The sequence below is a fragment of the Molossus molossus genome, unplaced genomic scaffold (assembly GCF_014108415.1).
Source record: "Molossus molossus isolate mMolMol1 unplaced genomic scaffold, mMolMol1.p scaffold_m16_p_12, whole genome shotgun sequence".
Taxonomy (NCBI): domain Eukaryota; kingdom Metazoa; phylum Chordata; class Mammalia; order Chiroptera; family Molossidae; genus Molossus; species Molossus molossus.
The window spans coordinates 92,316,545-92,337,450 of record NW_023425347.1 but is presented as its reverse complement, the minus strand read 5'-3'; the positions used below and the strand labels follow the sequence as shown (position 1 = coordinate 92,337,450).

The window sequence follows — 20,906 nt, the reverse complement described above, 5'->3', positions numbered from 1 at the left end:
GAGCATTGGCCTGTGGACCAAAGGGTCCCAGGTTTGAGTCCAACCCCAACCCCCACCCCCACCCCCACCCCAGTCGGAGTGCATGCAGGAGGCAATCAATCAATGTTTTTATTCTCTCTCTCACCCTTCCCTTCCACCCTTTCTGAAAATCAATGGGAAAAAAATCCTCAGGTGAGGATTAAAAAAAAGAGAAAGGAGCTGTCAAGCCACAAGAAGACATGAAGGAAACCTAAATGCATATCTAAGCAAAAAAAGCCAGTCTGAGAAGACTACATACTACGTAGTTGATTCTAACTATATGACACTCTGGAAAAGGGAAAACTGTGGAAACAATAAAAACATCAGTGGTTACTAGAGGTTGGGAATGATGAAAGGGGAGAGGCATTACTAGGTGGAGCATGGGGGATTTTTAGGGCAGTAAAACTATTCTGTATGATACAATAATAATGGATAATATAATGTATGCATCTGTAAAAAAAGAAACACATAACTGTACAACACGAAAAGGGAGCCCTAGTCTAAACTATGAACTTCAGTTAATAATAATATGTCAATATTGGTGCATCAATCATAACAAATGTACCATATTACTATAATATGTTAATAGGGGAAAGTATGTATGGGGAAGGAAGGGTATATGGAAACTGTACAATCTGCTCAAGTTTTCAGTATACCTTAAACTAATTTAAAAATAAAATCAATTGCCCTGGCTGGTGTGGCGCAGTTAGGCACCGATCCATGGTCGGAAAGATTGCTAATTCAATTCCGATCAGGGCACATGCAGGAGTTTCAGGCTACATTCCCCAGTAGGGGGCATGCAGAAGGCAAATGATTGATGTTTCATTCTCACACAATGTTTCTCTCTCTCCCTCCCCCTCCTTTCACTCTAAAAATCAATTTTAAAATATTTTATAAATACATAAAATCTACTAATTTTAAAATATATTTTTAATAATTTTTTACTTTTTTTAAGATTATAGAAGAAAAATCCCACATTTAGTTTTTCTGGAAGACATAGGACAAATCCCTTTCTTTAAATCTAACCCCAAGTGATAAAATTTCAACAACAAACCAAAACTGGGATCTTTACTCCAAGTAGAATTTTTAAAAATCTTTAATCCTGCCCAACCATTGTGGTTCAGTGGTTGAATATTGACCCATGCACCAAGAGATCACTGGTTCAATTCCAGGTCAGGGCATATGCCCAGGTTGTGGGCCAAATTCCAGTGGGGGACATGCAGGAGGTGGCCAATCAATTTTCTCTCTCATTGATGTTTCTCTCTCTCTCTCCCTCTCCCTTCCTCTCTAAAGATCAATAAAAAAGAAAACAAAAACTTTTTAAAATCTTTAATCCTTACTGACTAAACACACTGAGATCCATGTGATTCAAGAAATTCCCTGAAAACTGATATTAATAAACTCCAAATTTAAAAATGCAAAGATTGCATTTTTGCCAGTGTTGCTCAGTGGTTGAGCATCGACCCATGCACCAAGAGATCGCCAGCTCGATTCCTGGTCAGGGCACATGCCCAGGTTGTGGGCTGGATCCCCAGTGGGGGCACGCAGGAGGCGGCCAGTCGATGTTCTCTCTCATCCATGTTTCTACCTCTCTATTCTTCTCTAATAAAATAATAATAATAATAATAATAATAATGCAAAAATAAAAGGTACAGGACTAGGAAATAAACACTAGAAAAGGGCTTGGAGAGAGCTCACAATCATATGCATCCTTAGCCATTACTGGCGTTTTGCCTGAATAACTGCAAATTCCTCCTAACAAATCTTCCTGCCTCTAATAATTACCCATACCAAAATATCCTGCATACTACTCTTGAATGTTCTTCCTACAATATAGCTCAAATCATAGCACACTTCAAAATCTTTAATGGTCTCTATTATCTAGAGGATGTGGATCCAAATGACTTGGACCACATATCTAAGCCCTCTGTGATTGGGGCCTACTTTCTTTGCAGCTGTAACTCACTAATCAACACACACACAGAGACCCCAGTATGTTCCCCAAGCTCTAGAATACTTTTGGTCCTGCTTCTGCCTCTGCCTAGGGATAGCCAAGCTTAAACCCTGCCTGCCCTAAAGATACATTAACAGAACTCAGTTCCTTCACAACTATTGCCTTCCCTAGTGGAAAGTGCCTTTATCTTTAGACTCCTATTTGCACAGAGATATTCAAAATAAGCTATTAAAGAATGTAGGAAGATGACCAATTTCAGTAATTTCTTGGTGCCCCCAAAGTCAGGTTTCCAAGACTGTTCAAAGCTTCACTTACAGAACCAAGTAAACATCAGAAATTGTTATACCTTCCAAGACATCCCAGGGCTGATATCTAAAACCAAGGGCTAAAAAGTTGTGGTAACAGCCCTGGTCGGTTTTGCTCAGCAGTTAGAGCATCGGCCTGCGGTCCAGAGAGACCCGGGATCAGTTCCCACTAAGGGCACGTACCTTGGTTGCAGTGTGTCCCCAGCCCTAGTTGGGTCCTGCGGGTGGCAACCACTCGATGTGTCCCTTTCACGTCGATGTTTCTCTCTCTCTTTCCCTCCCACTCTATCTGAACAAAAAATGGAAAAATGTCCTCAGGTGAGGATAAAAAAAAGGTGTGGTAACAATGACTTAAAAAAGAGTAAACACCAGCTGTCAGGCCCCATTTCCAAGACAGCATGATCAAGAGGAAGAAAGGGGATTTTGTAAAAGCATGAAAAATAACATTCATCATATTTATCAATATAAACAGATACGAACTGTTTTACAAAATCTTCCTCAAACCTGCTCCCACAGCAAGACTCAATCTCCCCTTCTTTGTGTGTGCCTCTAGTATACTACACTTCTCTTATTGTCTTTTGGCATCTCCTGTTTTATATTATACCATGCTCAGGTGTAGGCTCTTGAGGGCAGGGATTACATATTATTCACCTCAATAACCCCAACAGCACTTGGCATTTTGTTTTTCATACAGCAGACACTTAACTTTCTGCACACACTATGAAATCAAATATGCAAGTAACAAATGCTACCTGTTAAATAATAGGACAACTTACAAGACTCCTATTGAGACTTCATTTCACCTAGAAAGGATATTAGATGATCTTTGGGGAAAGGGAGTTAAGTAAAGGTAAAGGAGGTGTACTCAGAAGGATTTCATGGTTTCTGGAACGTATACCTGTGCTTGACTGAGAAAGAGATCAGACATAATAACTTCTCACCTGCATATAGACAACTCAGGCTGAGGACTGTCACATCTTGCAGACGAGAGGGACTGAGAGGTTCCAACACAGGTAGAGAAAGGGTATCCAATGCCATGGTTACATCGATCACCAGTGAATGAAAACTAGAACATAACAGAAAAGATGAACATAAGTGTCTCTGAATCACTTGCTTCTATAATCTGAAAGCAGGCATACCATAAAAACTAAACAGTTTATATCTCTGTTGTTCTTGTTTTCTTATTTTTGGTCGTGCAGGAGGCAACCAGTCGACATGTCTCTCATGTCTCTGTTTCTCTCTCTCTCTCTCTCTCTTCCTCTCCCTCCCTCCCTCCCACTCTATCTGAAGATAAATGGGGGAAAAAGTATCCTTGGATGAGGATTAAAGATAAATAAATAAATAAATAAATAAATAAATAAATAAAATAAAGGTAGTAAAATGTTTGAAGTTACTTTCTGGAGCTAGAAAAATTGATTACAAAGTTCAATGGAAAGAATAAACTAGAATAGAAAAACCTTCTAAAAAACAAGCAAGAAGACAGCTAGCTCCATCAGTTATTAAACCTATAAAAAGTTTCTTAAACTAAAATTAAGACTATGACATAAACAGACAGACCAACCAATGGAATGGAATTCAATGTCTAGAAATAAACAAACTGTATATGGAAATAAAAGCTATGTCAGGAATTCCAGTCAAGATGGCAACATAGGTAAATGCGGTACTCACCTCCTCCCACAACCCTCATCAAAATTACAACTAAACTACAGAACAACCATCATTCAGAACCACCTAAAATCAAGCTGAATGGAAGTCCTACAACTACAACTTTTTTTTTTTTTATCCTCACCCGAGGACATTTTTTTCCATTTTTTGCACAGATAGAGTGGGAGGGAGAGAGAGGAAGAGAGAGAGAGAGAGCGAAACATCGACGTGAAAGGGACATATCGAGTGGCTGCCACCCGCATGACCAACCAGGGCCGGGGACAAACTGCAACCGAGGTACGCGCCCTTAGCGGGAACCATACCCGGGTCTCTCCGGACCGCAGGCCGACGCTCTCACCGCTGAGCCAAACCAGCCAGGGCAAGGAAGTCCTACAACTACAACTTTAAAGCAGCAGCCACATCGAGACTGGTAGGAGGGGCAGAGGCACGGAGAGACTGATTCCACACCCACGTGTAGCAGACAAAAATCAGGAGGCTATCTCAGCTGTGATGGTCCTCCCTGAGGACTGAGGGGTCCCTGTCCCACACCAGGCACCCAGCTCAGGGTTCCAGTGCCAAGAAGAGAAGCCCCATAACTTCTGGCTGTATAAACCAGTGGCAACTGAGGCCGAGGGAGGCTGAGGCTTCTGGAGCTCCAAGCAGCTCCTCTTAAGGGCCCAAGCATGAATTTACTGGGACTTGCTCCCTCTAAGCTCAGAGGGGAGGCAGCTTAAAAGGCAACAGAGACATACAGGGAAGAACTGAACTGTTTGGCCTTGGGACGAGTGCTGGAGAGACAGCTTTCTCTCAGACAGACGTGCTGGCGGAAGCCTTTGTTCCTTTGGTGAGCTCTTCCCCAGGGCAACAGCTATAGCTCTTTTTGAGAAAAGCATTAGAATATAAAGTATATGTCCCTGGAGCACCTTACCCATTACGAACAGCAGTGGCATCTGCTACCGTTGCAGGCATGATGAAGAAGGAATTGGCCAACACTGCATCTTGAAACCGATTGATGTAGCGTAGGAAATATGGCAGGTTCAGACAGACACGCAGTAGCTTCTCTGAGCCACCTGAATTAATGAAAAGGCTTGATGTTACAAACAAGCTTCTGTCTGCTGTTTGATTCTTCTCCACTTAAGGAATTTTTGAAAGTAAAGAAACCAGCAGAGGAACCAGCTTTCTGATAACAATTAAGAGTCTTACCAAGCTCTTGAAGACTAGCCACATTCTGGGCTATGAACACATTCTTGGTTTTGATAGCAGAAGCTTGATCTGTGGATGACTGCTCCTCATTTTCTCCTTCCACCTGAAGAGAAACAGAGAATGTGAAAGGCCTATCAAGATACTACTGTCTGTTGACTGCAGACCTGGAGTTCAGAACCGTTCACACAAAGTAGCAACTCCATGGACACTCTTCAGACTCCCCAGTTAATGAGATTCCTCTCTAATGTTGGGGAAAATAACTTGTTGGTGAAAATACACAGCTTTAGCCCTGGCCAGTTTGGCTCAGCGGTTAGAGCGTCGGCCTGCGGTCCGGAGAGACCCAGGTTCGGTTCCCGCTAAGGGCACGTACTTCGGTTGCAGTTTGTCCCCGGCCCTGGTTGGTCGTGCGGGTGGCAGCCACTCGATGTGTCCCTTTCACATCAATGTTTCTCTCTCTCTCTCCCTTCCTCTCTCTCCCTCCCACTCTATCTGTACAAAAAATGGAAAAATATCCTCGGGTGAAGATAAAAAAAAAAGAAAAAAGAAAATACATAGCTTTAAAATATATATATAAAGTGTATATATAATATATACATATATTATGTACATAAAATACATAATATACATATTATATATATATATACACACACACACATATATATCTTGTAACTAATATAGAGTGATGCCTTTACAAAAAAACATGCTCTTTACATTTGTTTATTTACATTGAGAAATGTTAGAAAATGGTCATCAAAATAATAATAACTGGACAGGGGTGAGTTTTAGTTTGTTTTTGTTTTTTTGTATTCAAGTCTTTTCTACCATAGGCAGGTACATCATCTTATATCACAAATATCAAATATGTCTGTTACTTATTTTTTTTAGTATTCTTGTCTTAACAAGAACATCTGGTTGAAGTAACTCACCGGAGTCTGTGGGCCTAAGGGTGGTGATGCTATAGTTCTAGGGTTGAAAACTGATGTCAGCTGGTTCAAAAAATTCATCTGTACCTCCTTCTGCCTCAGCTCTGGGCTTACTGGTGAGGCCAGCTCTTTCTGATCTTCCACTGTAAAATACAAAAGCAAAAAGAGGGATTAGGAGAGTGCCACTAGAAAGCAAAATAGGAAATAGCTGGCCAGGAAAGAGGCCAAGTAACCAGGAACACTCACCATCTGAGAGTGTCTTCACTGTTTGTGGCAGTTTGGCCGATTTCATCATTGCTGTAAATGTGATAATTTCAGTTCTGTCTAGTCGGCTACAGCCAGTGCACAGGCCCTTGATAAGAAGAATCAAGTGTTTCTGAAAAGAAAACAAATTCAAATATGTCTTTTAGAAGATCCTATTTTTTTGAGACTTCTAAGTGGCACAGAAGCAAATCTAGATTCCTACCAAGAACTACAATCCTGGGGGAAAACACCAAAGTAGAGATCACAAACTGATGGTCCTCTGACCATATCTGACTTACAGATTTGTCTTACTCTTCTCACAATGTTCTTGTTTTTTAATTTGAAGTTAATGCTAACTTTTTAAAACATGGAAGGTTTAACATACAAATCCAGATTTCTTACCTCTCTAAATAATTCCCAAGACATAGCAATAAGCCTTTGAGGCTCCATTGCCGCATGGCAAGAATGAGCTGGAGCCAAACAGTGATTGGCCCCTTTATAGCTGGGTCATGCACCCATTTTGACTGGCATACTTTACTCATTTTATGTTACTTGCCTGGCCTTGTAGGCATGAACTGGAATCCCCTTGAAAAAGCCTCTGCAGTCCTCTATACCACAGATGGAAAACCACAGCCCTGATTCAGCCCACTGCCTGTTTTTGTAAAAAGTTTACTGGACCACGGTTATGCTCATTCATTTACATAGTGTCTGTGGCTGCTTACACACCACAAAGGCAGAGACTAGTTGCAACAGGGACTCGATTTATTATCTGGCCTATTACAGAAAAATTTTACCAACTCCTGCTCTATACCATCCCTTCTCCATTATTCCACTAGTCAGTCACAATCCTACCTCAAAATAAGAGCCAGAAATGGACCCATCACTCTCACCTGGGACACAGCACAAGCCTCATCTGGATTCTCCAGGCGTAGGAGAGAGAACTCAATCAGAACTTTACAGGCTGCTGCCACCGACTGAAGTTGGTTCCGGGGAACTGAGAAAGTAATAAGCTTTACTTAACCTCAAACTTCTATAACTCACTTCGGCCTCACAGTCAATATATCAAACAAAACATGTATTGAACTCCATATATCCAACATTTCCAATATGTCCATGATAATTATTCAGAACAACAACCCAAGGGGGCAAACAGGCATCTTGCATTGATAACCATTAATTGCTTACAAATCAATTTATCTTACATATACTAGAAATGAAGATAATTACAATAAGAAATCCAAGTAATACCAAGAACTGCAAGTATATTAACTCAATCCTTAAACCAATTCTATGAGGTTGTATACTTGTTTTCTGCTCTCCCTCCTTTTTTTTTTTAACAGATAATCATAGAGAGGTTGAATGGCTTGCCCATAGTCACACTACTAGAGTCAAATTCACGAAGTCTGGCTCTAGAGTTCACGCCCATAACCACTAGATTATATTACTTCTTTTTTCCTATAGATTCTAAATGCCTTTTTGCAAGGGGTTTAATATAAAAGTGTCTTCAAGATAAAAGTAATTCTTTCAATAGTAGCCATGCCTATAATAAAAGCACAGGACACTAAAAGCTTACTCAGCAACCCTGTAGCTTTTCACTTTACTTGCTTAAAATCTAAGTAAACAAATCATTACAATTTTTCAGAACTGAGTTAGGATTTTAAAAACCCAAAAATGCAAAAATTCAGAAATAGTAGAAAATAAGAGCTTAGTCATTTTTTGAGTAGAAATTTTTAAAGATGGGGAACTGAAGTAGAAATCTTTTCAAATAACAGAGGACACAAAAGGAGACTTCACTTTCTCACCAAAACCAAGTAAGGAATAGAGCCTTGGTTACTGGCTGCTAAGCCCAGTTTGGGATCCACCTATACCTTCAACCACCCCTGAAATTAATGCATTAGTAATTACATTTATGAAATCAATAAAACACTTCTGATTAAGAAGGCAAGGAAGCCCTGGCCAGTTTGGCTCAGCAGTTAGAGAATCGGCCTGCGGACCAAAGAGTCGCAGGTTCGATTCTGGTTAAGGGCATGTACCTCAGTTGCGGTTCAATCCCCGGCCCTGGCAGGGGTCGTGCAGGAGGCAACCAATTGATGTGTCTCTCTTGCATGGATGTTTTTCTCTCTCTCTCTTTCTCCCTCCCTCCCACTCTATCTGAAAATCAATGGGAAAATATCCTCAAGTGAGGATTAAAAAGAAGAAGGTAAGGAAGGTTAACTTAATAAGATATGAAACAGGTGTCCAAATGAAGTAGCTTTTAAATCCCTCTTGGTTGGCCTAGGTACAGAACTCCCGGGGCCTTATCACACTGACAGCTGTCCCCACATGGAGGATCAGGTCAGAAGTGCTAAAATACAGACTTCATCAGCAACTTGTTCAGGCACCCTAACAGGAGGATACACAATCCCTATTCATAAGCCCTCAGACGAGAGTGACAAGAGTGGAATACTTACTGAGGCTGCAAACTGTTGTAATATAGTGTGTAGAAAGTGCAACAAAAGATGAGTAGAATGGCTCGTACTGCTTCTCGTGGTGCAGGATTTCTGATTCACTACAAAGAAAATAATTCGGCCAAGATTTATTTAGTGCTTACTATATGCCAAATACCCTGCCCATTCATTTATAGGCATTATCTTACCTAATCCTTGTAGCAACCCTACTTGGAAGGCACTGTTATCATCCCTATATTCAAGACTGAGAATGTGAAGCTTCTAATTAAAATTAAGTACCTTGTCCAAGGTATCTGGCTTAGTGAATGGCAAAAGCTAATGAAAATACAAGTAAAAACGTATTTCCAGGATAGCATTTTGTCCTTTATTACTAATTGCAAAGACCAAAACCTAGTAACATCATGTGCTAGTCAAAACGGGTAGACCAAAGCACTTAAAATACTACTGCAAGAATATAGATTACAATGAACCCTTCTGAAGATCAAACAAGGCTAGCCCATAATGTAATAACTTTATTTTATTTATTTATTTTTTTTATCCTCACCCGAGGACATTTTTGCATCTATCTTGAGATAGAGTGGGAGGGAGAAAGAGAGGGAGAGAAACATCTATGTGAGAGAGACACATTGACTGGCTGCCACCCACACAACCCCAACAGGGGCCAGAGACAAACCAAAACCGAAGTACATGCCCTTAGTGGGAATCAAACCCAGGACTCTCTGGTCCACAGGCTGACGCTCTAACCACTGAGCCAAACCAGCCACGACACATAATGTAATAACTTTAAAACAATCAGTAACTCAAGAGAAGAAATCATCTAATTGGTTCCAAAATTCACTAGGTACTAAAATTCTTCTCGACCCCATGCCCCTTCCTGGTAGATTACAACTACATCACAACAAATTCAGTGATTTTATTTTTTAATCTGCACCGGAGGATGTATTTTTTTTTATTGATTTTGAGAGGGAGAGAAACATCGATGTGAGAGAGAAATATCAATCCATTTTCTCCCATATGCTCCCCTAATGGGGATCAATCCACAACCTGGGTATGTGTCCTGACTGGCAATCTAACCAGAAACACATTGGTGTACAGGATGATGATCCAACCAACTGAGCCACCTGGCCAGGGCACAAATTCAGTGATTTTTAACCACATCCCTGATCTTTGACTGAAGAAAGTGTGGAGCCCAACTAGATCTAAAGGCTGGATACATTTATGTCATTCTCTCTATCAAATAAAATGCTAATCCACAATCCAGGAAACAAGAAGGCAAAGAAAAGACTAAAATGTATCTTATTAAATAGAAAAGGCAGAGCAATGTGGTTACATAGTTTCCTCGATGAGTTAATTCTCTAACCAGAAGTATCAGCCTAGGAAGAGAAATGTAAACAGTAAGGATTCTATCCACTTGCAAAATTAACACAGGAGCCAAAAAGACAAGTTGAAGATTTGGAAGATGACAATATGAATGAAGAATCACCTCAAATAACACTTAAGAGTCTGGCATTGCAAACACTTTGCTATTTGGGGATTAATCACGGGAAAATGGGTATCAAAGATGAGTTCCTCATCTTGTACCAACTCCTTCACCAAGAAAAAATATTTTTGGAACACTTATGATGTACAAGGATCTTCCTGCCCACCTATGATCATTTCTCCCTATTTGTCAGATTAACAAAAAGGAGGAAACAAAAACCTTTAAACCAAGTAGCATTCAAAGTTTCTAGAGACCATCACATTGATAAGGGTTATATCACATCCAGTAGAAAACTCCCTACTAAATCCCCTTGCTTCTACATTTACATAGCTGTTTCTTCATGTCCATCTGTATACTTTCTTATTATACAGTTTTTCCACCCTATAATTTGATGTATTTTACTGAGTTGTTGACCTTCTCTGCTTTATTTCAAACTTCAGAGCTGCTCACCTCCATGTTTTTCTGTTGAATAGGTTTATCAAAACTAAGAGAAAAACTGCCCAAAGAATGAACTTACTCTGTTGCTTTCATTCCCAATCAATGAAACAGATCCAAAATATAGGAATAAACTTATTTAACTGCCTGGTTCAATGTTGCCCCATTATGATTTAATAAACCCTACTTCCAGTCCTAGAAAAACACAACTGCCTTATTCCAATAAAGAAACAAGAATGCGCCCTGGCCAGTTTGGCTCAGTGGTTGAGCGTCGGCCTGCAGACCAGAGTCCCGGGTTCGGTTTCCGCTAGGGGCACGTACCACACACACACACAGAGGAAACAAGAATGTACTTTGGACCCCTAGCAGTGGGCAAGGAGACACATGATTAGTGGTATTGCTCTTATATCACTTGGGGCCTAACCAGACGTCCAGTCCTTAGTTCATCCTAGCTTGATGCTTGTGTTGGTGGCCAGAATGGTTTCGTTCCTAGAGCACGTAAGTAAAAAAGAACTGGAAGAATCTGGAAATATGTAGCTTTTTAAAGGAAGAGGCAGAAATCCAAGAGGATAAAATAAAAGATGAGAGATTCACCTTACTTCTCCCTCTTAGACAAAATACTATTCAAATCTTTTGGAGAAACTGTGGAAACTCCATAAACCCCTTCCAGCTCATCAGAACTATGAACTCCCAAGTGTAGACTCCATTATGCTTACTTGTTTCATGATACTTACAATGAGACAAATAAGCATAATGAATACATTAATGAATTATATTTTAAAATAGTATATGTTTATTGAACATCTGCTGTGTGCCACAGAGTTTTTAATACACATTAACCAAACAACTGAAAGCTTTCAGGTATGTCCCTCACATTCTTGACAAACATGTGGTGAATGTGACGCTAAGACAGGGAAACATGAACTAGTACCAGAACTAATCTCACAATTATACTTTATTGTTTGGTGGTGGGCTTTTTTTTCTATGGGTCAATCACAAACTTATGTCCTAAAGAATATAAATTCAAAAGATCATGGCATTATTGCACCCCTTTCTCCTTTTCAAGATTTTTAGGAAATGGTCCGGCCAGTGTGGCTCAGTGGTTGAGCGTCAACCCATGTACCAAGAGGCTGCCGGTTCGATCAGGGCACATGCCCAGGTTGTGGGCCAAATTCCCAGTGGGAGGCATGCAGGAGGTGGCCAATCGATGTTCTCTCTCATCAATGTTTCCATCTCTCTCTCCCTCTCCCTTCCTCTTTCTCTAAAATCAATAAAGAAATAAAAATTAAAAAGAAAAAAAAGATTTTTAGGAAATGATTGTGCATTATCTAATGAGGCTGTTGCAACAGCTTCTGTCTTCCCAAGTAGGTCTCTCTGGCCTAAATTTTATCAAATAACTGGGAGGCAGAGACTCAAAGAGGCTAATCATTATCACTAAGGAGGCCAGGACAGCCTAGGAAGGAATTGGCTTAGGGGTAAGAGGCAATTTCTTTTTTTAATCTACAAAGAGTCAATCAAATTGTTCAGTGACAGTCATGCTCACCACCATATCTTGCACAGAGTTAAGAAAGAAACTCTGTATTTGATAGTAAGACTTAAAAATTTTTATTATTTTATTAAAACATAAGACTACACTCAGCAATTATACTAATTAATTCCACAACACGTGCTCCATTAAGCTAGTTCTAGCTCCAGTTCTGGTCTGGAAAAGTAAGGGTGCTTAGGTTCTCAATCTTTGCTACTAAAAGACATGCTAGTAACAGGCAGTAGAAATAAAAATAGCACCCCTTTATGTAAACTCAGATATCTTTTTCTTTTAAAAATCTAATGATACTTTTGAGAGTACCTTCCCAATTTCTCCATGCTAATCTATTCTTCCTTTGTTTCACAGTTTGGTTACCAAGGCAAACTTAACAGGGTCTAGACGTAGGAATTTTTTTTATCTACCTTTTCTTCTAATCCAAAAGTCAATTCCAACTATAAAAGTATGAAAGAAGAGGCACAGAAGACAGAATAGTGAATTACTGAGCAGTCTCTTAAGACATTTGTCATCATCCTCAATAGCCAAAAAAAAAAAAAGAGGAGGAATTTGATGGGTTAATGGGCTGCCAGATAGAAAGTAAGAGCTGGCATGATAGAACCAGAATATCAAAAATGGAAGCAGAAAGTAGCAGACTGCAAGAGAGAAATAGAAGGTCTCTAGAGGCAAGGAAGAAAAGCATGGCAGACATAATAGAAAGAAGCACAGAAACTCGAGCCGGTTCAGCTCAGTGGTTAGTGTCAGCCCATGGACCAAAGGATCAAGGGTTCAATTCCTGGTCAAGGACACATTACCTGGGTTGCAGGTTCCATCCCCAGTCCCTGTTGGGGTCGTGCAAGAGGCAACTGCAACTGATCAATGTGTCTCTCTCCAATTGATGTTCCTCTCACTCTTTCTCTCCCTCCCTTCCACTCTCTCTAAGTATCAATGAAAAAATATCCTTGGGTGAGGATTAACAACAACAACAAAAAAGAAACACAGCCCTGGCCGGTCTGGCTCAGCGGTTAGAGCATCAGCCTGCGGTCCAGAGAGACTCGGGTTCAGTTCCCGCTAAGGGTACGTACTTCAGTTGCAGTTTGTTCCCGGCCCTGGTTGGTCGTGCGGGTGGCAGCCACTCGATGTGTCCCTTCACGTCGATGTTTCTGTCTCTCTCTCCCTTCCTTTCTCTCCCTCCCACTCTATCTGTACAAAAAATGGAAAAATATCCTCGGGTGAGGATAAAAAAACAACAACAACAACAAAAAGAAACACAGGAACTGTAGAAGATGGAAGCGGCAACCACAGAAGTAAAGTAGCAGCCTAGGCACCTAAACGAAACCCACCACAGCATGTGATCTGGTCCTATACGTAGTGATAATAACTTGATATTCAAGAAATACTTCCATAATTCTGACACCCTTATTTCATTTTCTTTGAAAAGCAAATAAAACTTGAGAAACACAATACTGATAGCACAGTGCTAATTTTTGTGCTCCAAATCAGGGGCTGATAAACTATGGCATGCAGGCCAAATCCAGCCAACCACCTGTTTATACAGTCCACATTTGAGAATGGTTTTCGTGGAATCTGATGAATAAAATAAACTAACAAACAAAATAGAAACAGATTCATAGATACAGAAAATAGATTGACAACTGTCGGGGGGGGGGGTTGTGGAACTGGGTGAAAAGGGTGAAGGGATTAAACAAAACAACAAAACTGATAGACATGGACAACAGCATGGTGGTTAACAGAGGGAAAGGGGGGTGGGGGAAGGTGGAAGAAGGTAAAGGAAGGAAAAATGGTGATGGAAGGAGACTTGACTTTGGGCAGTGAACACACACTACAATATACAGATGATGTTTTATAGAATTGTATACTTGAAACCTATATAATTTTATTCATCGATGTCACCACAATAAATTCAATCAAAAATGTTTTAAAGAGCCCTGGCCGGTTTTGCTCAGTGGTTAGAGCATTGGCCGGCAGACCACAGAGTCCTGGGTTCAGTTCCTGCTAAGGATACGTACCTCGGTTGCAGTTCATCCCCGGTTGGGGTTGTGTGGGTGGCAACTAGTCGATGTGTCTCTCTCACATCGATGTTTCTCTCTCTCTTTCTACCTCTCTCCCTCCCACTCTATCTGAAGATAAATGCAAAAATGTCCTCGGGTGAGGATAAAAAAAAAAAAGTTTTAAAGAATGATTTTTATACTTATTAATGGCTGAAAAAAATCAAAAAAGAATATTTTATAACATGAAATTCACATTGCAGTGTCCACAAGTAAGATTCTGGAACACAGCCACGCCCATACAGTGGCCAAGTTGACTAGTCTATATAGATAAGTCTATGGCTTGCAAATATTTACTGTCTGACCCCTTACAGAAAAAATGTGCCAACATCTGCTCTATACCAAACTTAACACTTAATATGCTGAGTTGTTTTTAACTACAAAGAACTTGTAAGCCAGATGTTTCTTTCAGAAATTTTTCTAAGATCACATTCTTCTCATAGAGTCCGAAGAGGACACATAACAGGATTTCAAAGTTAACTCAGCCACAAAAGTCAAAACAGAAAACTTTGAGTTATCTTGCCTTCTAATAAAAGTTTGTTACTAAACAGCCATCAATTTGGACCTTTTTTCTAAACCATGAAGAGAGGTCTTAATAGTGTCCAAAAACACAGGCAGCTCTGATTATCTTAGCTAACACAGGGTGTAAGCGGGGCCCATATTACTTATGTGGCAAAATTCAAACCTAGTTTGATGTATTTGGTTTTGGTTCCTTCTACAGGGTGGAGGGAGTTTCTTAACTTACAGTTTTAAAAGACATGAGCCTTTACCCTGGCCAGTTTGGCTCAACGGTTGGAGCGTCAGCCAGAGGACCAATGAGTCGCAGGTTCAAGTCCAGTCAAGGGCACGTAACTTGGTTGCAGTTTGTCCCCAGCCCTGGTTGGGGTCATGTGGGAGACAGCCAGTCAATGTGTCTCTCTCACACTGATGTTTCTCCCACTCTCCCTCTCTCTCTCTCCCTTTCACTCTATCTGAAAATAAATAGAAAAAATAAATAAATAAGTAAAATAAAAGGCATGGACCCTTGCCCTGGCTGATTTGGCTAACGTATAGATCTAAAGGGCATGGGCCCTTGCCCTGGCCGATTTGGCTAATGTATAGATTTAAAGGGCATGGGCCCTTGCCCTGGCCGATTTGGCTAACGTATAGATTTAAAGGGCATGGGCTCTTTCCCTGGCCGATTTGGCTAATGTATAGATTTAAAAGGCATGGGCTCTTTCCCTGGCTGATTTTGCTCAGTGGTTAGAGCATCAATCAGCTTGTGGACCCAGAAGTCTCAAGTTCGATTCCGGTCAGGGGCACATACCTGGGTAGGAGGTTCAATCCCAGGCCCCCATGGGGGTCATTCAGGAGGTAGCCAATCAATGTGTCTCTCTCACTTCGATGTTTCTCTCTCTCTCTTCCTCCCTCCCACTCTATCTAGAAAATCAATGGAAGAATATCCTTGGGTGCAGATTAAAAAAATAAAAGGCATGGGCCCAGAATACTGGATGTATTGGGAAGGTATCAACAAATGATTTATAACCTACTCAGCACATTTCCACAAAACATAAAAGCAAGTGTTCTATTAAAAAAAAAAAAAGAGTGGAACATTATCCATTATATGTAACATGATGAGTATAACTGAGAAAAAAAATACCACTAATCTAAATGTTTCAAACCATTTAAAAGTGGCTATATAATTTAAGAGTGGTGTCTTTGATTCTTGTTTACATCTTCAGAACATTCTTGGCTTACTGATTAAACAGAAAAATATCTATCTGCAAAGTTAACTGTGATGAAAACTGTTACCAAACCCAACCATTATTTAATTATAACTTTTAAAAAACTGCATCCAGAGCAACACAAACCCAACAATAGGCACTGTAATAAACAGTATGTCAAACCAGGGGCCTTCCTTTAGTAATAAATAGCAATTTCTAACCTTCTGGATAACAATTGGATATACCCTTGTTGGCACGAAGTTAAAATGACCCAGTTAGCAACTGCACGGAGTTGCTGAACTAAGGGTTGACTAGAAAAATGAGAGCCGGACTAGCTTTAAAAGCACGTCCACCATGCACCTAAGGAAAGATTGCTCTGAGCAAGGTGGGGCAGGAAAAGGCAAGCACCCTCTTCCTATTGACCTGACTCTCACAATCTAAGAATCTGTGTACAAAAAAGGCAAAAATCGTGTAACAGCAAACCAACAGTCCCACCTGTAAAAGAGGCTGAAGCTACTTGATTGAGAGAGAAAGAGAACACCTTCTTTGGGAAAATGACCCCTTGGACTAACACACGGAAATGTTTTTCAGCAAAGACCGTTGCGGTAGAAATAAATACGCGGTAAATGCAAGCCGAAAAGCCAGTCATCAGTGGACACTAGTGGCTCCAGTCGCAGAAACCGCGCGTGCCCCGGGTGATCACAGCACCCCGGGGAGACCGTTATTAAATTGTGCGGCAGGCCTCCCCGTGAAAGCCCGGGCTCCGCTCCGGCCCAGGCTGGGGGCAAGAGTGCCGGCGAGAAATGCAAACTCATCGGCGCTTTGACCTTAACACAGGGGGCAGCCCCGGCGACATTCCCTAAGAGCGCGGTGCATCTCCGCCGCTCGCAGACGGGTCGGACCACTCCCTCCCGAGAGCGCGCCCTCAGAAGTTTTGCTCGGGAGGGAAACTGAGGCACGGACGATTTACGTGGGCTGACAGAAGGAACCCGGGACAAGCCCCGGTCTACCAGGGCCGGGGGGCCCCGAAGCCGTGGCTGGGGCGGGGGTATCCGAGCGGCAGGGGCGGCCCGGGAAGCGGGTCCAGACGATCCAGCACGACCTCCCCTCCCCCTCCCCACTCCCGCCCCGGCGGGGCCGCCGCCCGGTACCTCTCGATGACTGAGGCCACCAGCTGCGGCAACTCCTTCATCTCGAAGGCGGAATAGGACGCGGACAGCAGGGGCCGCACGGCCACCTCCCAGCCCGGGGTCGTGTCCACCCCGGTCGCCGGGTCCCCGGGCGCTGGCGCTGCTGCCGCCGCATCTTCGCCGCCGCTCGTCGCCATCTTCCGTCGTACTACTGCGGCTCCCTCCGGGGGATTGCCACCGGCCCAGCGCCGCCTCCCGGGAGGGGCGGAAGTGACGCAATCGGTCGCGTCAGACTGCGCGACGCAGTCGCCGGCCAAAACACGCGACGCGCGGGGACGGCCTCCCTCAGCCCTCACAGGGAGGGCGCAGCGCGGCCGTGGAAGGGTGGGGTTGCTGCGCCTGCGCAGGACGCAGCGCTTCAGGGCAGGGCGGGGGCGTTAACCTTCGCGCCTGCGCGCTGGGAGTCGTTGGTGAAGGTGGGAGCGAAGTGGCTTCGGGGTACCGGGAGAGGTGAGTTGGGCACTTGGTTTCAGATGACAAGGCCAGGGCAGCGGAGCAGGCTGTGTCGCGAATATAATGACTCCGGCCCGAGACGGCTAAGGAGGAGAAGAGGCGGCGGAAGTCTAATCCCTCACCCGTTCGGCCCTCCAGGGCTCCCTGGAGTAGCGATGCTGCAGCGCGCCACAGTCTGCGAAGCGTTCCCCTTCCCACGCCACCTCCCGCGGTCCCTGTGGTCACTGGTCCTCACTGCCTGCGCGCCCGCATGCCCTTTCGGTGTTGACTGCCCTCGTTAGTCATATTCCCAGCTGTGTGTGCCTCGCCCTTTCCAGGCGGCCCCGGAAGGTGCCATTTTCCCCGTTTCTCTACGAGCACAGAAAGAATGTGAGCTGTCAATCACGGGGCATCCCGTCTAGATGTTATTGAAGGGAAGCTGCGCGGATACCAGCACTGAGGAAACGCCGTTTGGCCGGAGGAAAGGTCTGCTGCACTGACCACGTTCCTGAGCACGTGAGGTCTTGCTGGGCCGCAGTCGGCCTCAATAAAAACATCTTCGCAAGAACCCTGGAGACGGTTTGAAAATCCTGAGGCCCCGAAATGTCCCAAGTTTTGGAAGAGCTTTTTTTTTTTTTTTTACCGGTGTGACGCCGATGAATAAATTGGTGCCTGGCGATGGATCTGCAGTTTTAGTGAGAAAAGACCTTGTTTATATTAGGAATAAATTCAGTTAAGGCCAGGGTTGGAGGACACTATGGCTTCCATGAATTTTGGGAGATTTGGAGAAAGCACTGTAGGGAAAGATCTTTCTTTATAAACACCACGTTCATTTCTGCACTGGAAGTTTGTTCGTAGGTTATTACAAAGATTTGGAATGACATCTGCATTCTAAATTTGGGTGACAAAAGAAAGGAACAGGATAAATAGGGGACTAAAAAAACACTTCTAGATGAAGCACAAACTTCTAATACACTGGTCCAGAAAATAAGATGGAAACTAAAGAATAGTTATTTTTATGAATTAACTGAAGGACTTACAATACTAGCCCCCTTCTTATCCCACGTGGCTGGGCAAAGAACTAAAATAAAATTTAAGACTGATACGAGGGAGAGATGATCTAGTCATATTGCAGGAAATGCAATGAAAATTAAAAGCAGCTATTGCTGAATGGTGTGGTTTAATGTGGGAATACAGACTAGGAGGAAGCTGGAAAAGTTCTGTATCTTGAAACAAGTCGTGGTTACATGTGGATACACACAATAGTGTTCACTGAGGTATGCACATAACATGTACACTTTAGTGGTTATAAATTATACCTCAGTCTAGAAACAACAACAAGAAGAGGCCAGTGGCACTGCAGGAACCTCAAAAGCAAGATATATTGGCTTTGCCCTGGCCAGTTTGGCTCAGCAGTTAGAGCGTCGGCCTGCGACCCTGGTTCGGTTCCCACTAAGGGCGCATACCTTGGTTGCGGTTTGTCCCCGGCCCTGGTTGGGTCGTGCGGGTGGCAGCCACTCGATATGTCCCTTTCATGTCGATGTTTCTCTCTCTCTCTCTCTTCCTCTCTCTCCCTCCCACTCTATCTGAACAAAAAATGGAAAAATGTCCTCGGGATGAGGATTAAAATATATATATATATGTATTGGCTTTGTTTTTTCCCCCCAAAATATTCCCTCTGATACAGAGTTGCTTGAAATAAACCCTAATAGATACTGTGTGTTTAGAAGCAATTAGATGAATAAATAATAACTACTATTAGCTCCCAGGAGCCAAAAGAGGTCAATCGATTCCCAAGCTCTTACAAAGTTACAGGAACCAATAGTCAGTGCATATGTGGAAACTCCTAATGTTACACTGAAGACTGCAAATGACAGCAGCTCCTCATTAGGAATTCACAGTGAACAAAGATTTTTTAAAATATGCTTTTATTGCCCTGGCTGGGTTGACTCAGCAGCAATAAAATAAATGGGAAAATATCCTCGAGTTTGTGTGTGTGTGTGTGTGTGTGTACACACACACACACACACACACACACACAAACGCTGGTGTGGCTCAGTGAATTGAGTGTCATCTCATGGACTGAGAGGTCCCAGTTCAATTCTCGGTCAGGGCACATGCCCGGGTTGCAGGCTTGATACCTAGTAGGGAGCATGCAGGAGACAGCCAATCAATGTTTCTCTCTCACATTGATGTTTCCATCTCTCCCTTCCTCTCTCTCTCTAAAAAATCAATAAAAATATAATTATTTTTCTCTCTCTTTTTTTTTCTCCTATATTGGCTTTGCTTTCGTTTCAGATTATTTTTTAAAGGATTGAAGCTTTATGAATTAATTTGGAACTCCTCCTTGTCCCCTCTCCTTTTACCACAGGAGAGTCAATGTTTCTCTCTCACATCAATGTTTCTATCTCTCTCTCCCTCTCTCTAAAAAGTCAATAAAAACATTTTTAAAAAAGAAGAAAATGTGCCTTGCAGTCTTCTTGCTTTAAGAGAAACAATTTTGGCAATTGTGCTGTTCCATTTTACAGAACAGCAGGAAGCAAGACTTATAGGAAATTGAGGAAGGAAAGGACACAATTGAAATTATTAAAATTATAAACATTCACATTTTAATGGTGTACAGAATGGAGTTCTGTAAATCTGAGATTGTATCAGAATAAAAAGTTAAAAGAAAAAACTTTGTAAATACTTTATGAATAGGAAAACATGATTAGAGTATAAAGACATTTGGTAGGCACTTAACAGAAGGAAAGTAGTATACATAGTCTAGGGAAAGTAGAGTCCAATGATTATAATGTATCCTCTGGGGGTGGGGAGGGGTTGTTCAGGTCAGCAGAAGTGAATATTCTGGTGTCTTTTACACATATATGCCATGAGTAGGATATCACACCCCCTATTCTAATTCCATAATAATCAAGAAAACTTATAAGGGCTTTTTAATTTACTATCCAGACTTTTTCATAGGAAAGATTATAAATTCCAACTGGCAGAAAAAAGTATTCTAGTCCTCTTTGTAATTCCAATCTTCATTGTCATCAATAAACGGGCGTTCTGGTTCAGTTTCTAGTCTAGCTTATTTATCACAGCACATGGGATATAAAACTTCACCAAAACCACAAAAAGAAGTACTGTGGAGCTTATATGAATAACTGTGCCTTTTAAATGTATTTCTGCTTTCATAACCCATTCGTTCAGATCTCATGCTGGGCAACAGTAGATAAAAGTATGCTTCAATATAAATCTGTAGACATCTGTAAAGATATACCTTCCTAAATAGCCTCAACCTCTATACTAGAAACAGAACCATCTCAGTACCATAGATTAGACATGTACATAACCCG

General features: G+C 42.1%; 1 protein-coding gene across 6 annotated transcripts in view; it reads right to left on the bottom strand.

Annotated features, from left to right (window-relative positions):
• Window positions 1-17,282, bottom strand: part of UBR4 (ubiquitin protein ligase E3 component n-recognin 4) — a 137,195-nt gene extending 119,913 nt beyond the window's left edge. For 4 of the 6 annotated variants that reach the window (XM_036255541.1, XM_036255545.1, XM_036255542.1 and 1 more), the window contains exons 1-8: window positions 17,095-17,270; window positions 8,741-8,838; window positions 7,181-7,284; window positions 6,294-6,423; window positions 6,051-6,190; window positions 5,125-5,227; window positions 4,850-4,991; window positions 3,219-3,343 (exon numbers count right to left, since the gene is read on the bottom strand). In XM_036255541.1, coding sequence (XP_036111434.1) covers window positions 3,219-3,343; window positions 4,850-4,991; window positions 5,125-5,227; window positions 6,051-6,190; window positions 6,294-6,423; window positions 7,181-7,284; window positions 8,741-8,838; window positions 17,095-17,270 — 1,018 coding nt within the window. Of the gene's footprint in view, window positions 1-3,218; window positions 3,344-4,849; window positions 4,992-5,124; window positions 5,228-6,050; window positions 6,191-6,293; window positions 6,424-7,180; window positions 7,285-8,740; window positions 8,839-17,094 lie in introns of all 6 variants that reach the window. The other 2 variants (XM_036255544.1, XM_036255546.1) reach the window with 2 other exon arrangements.
• Window positions 17,283-20,906: the final 3,624 nt, after the last annotated feature.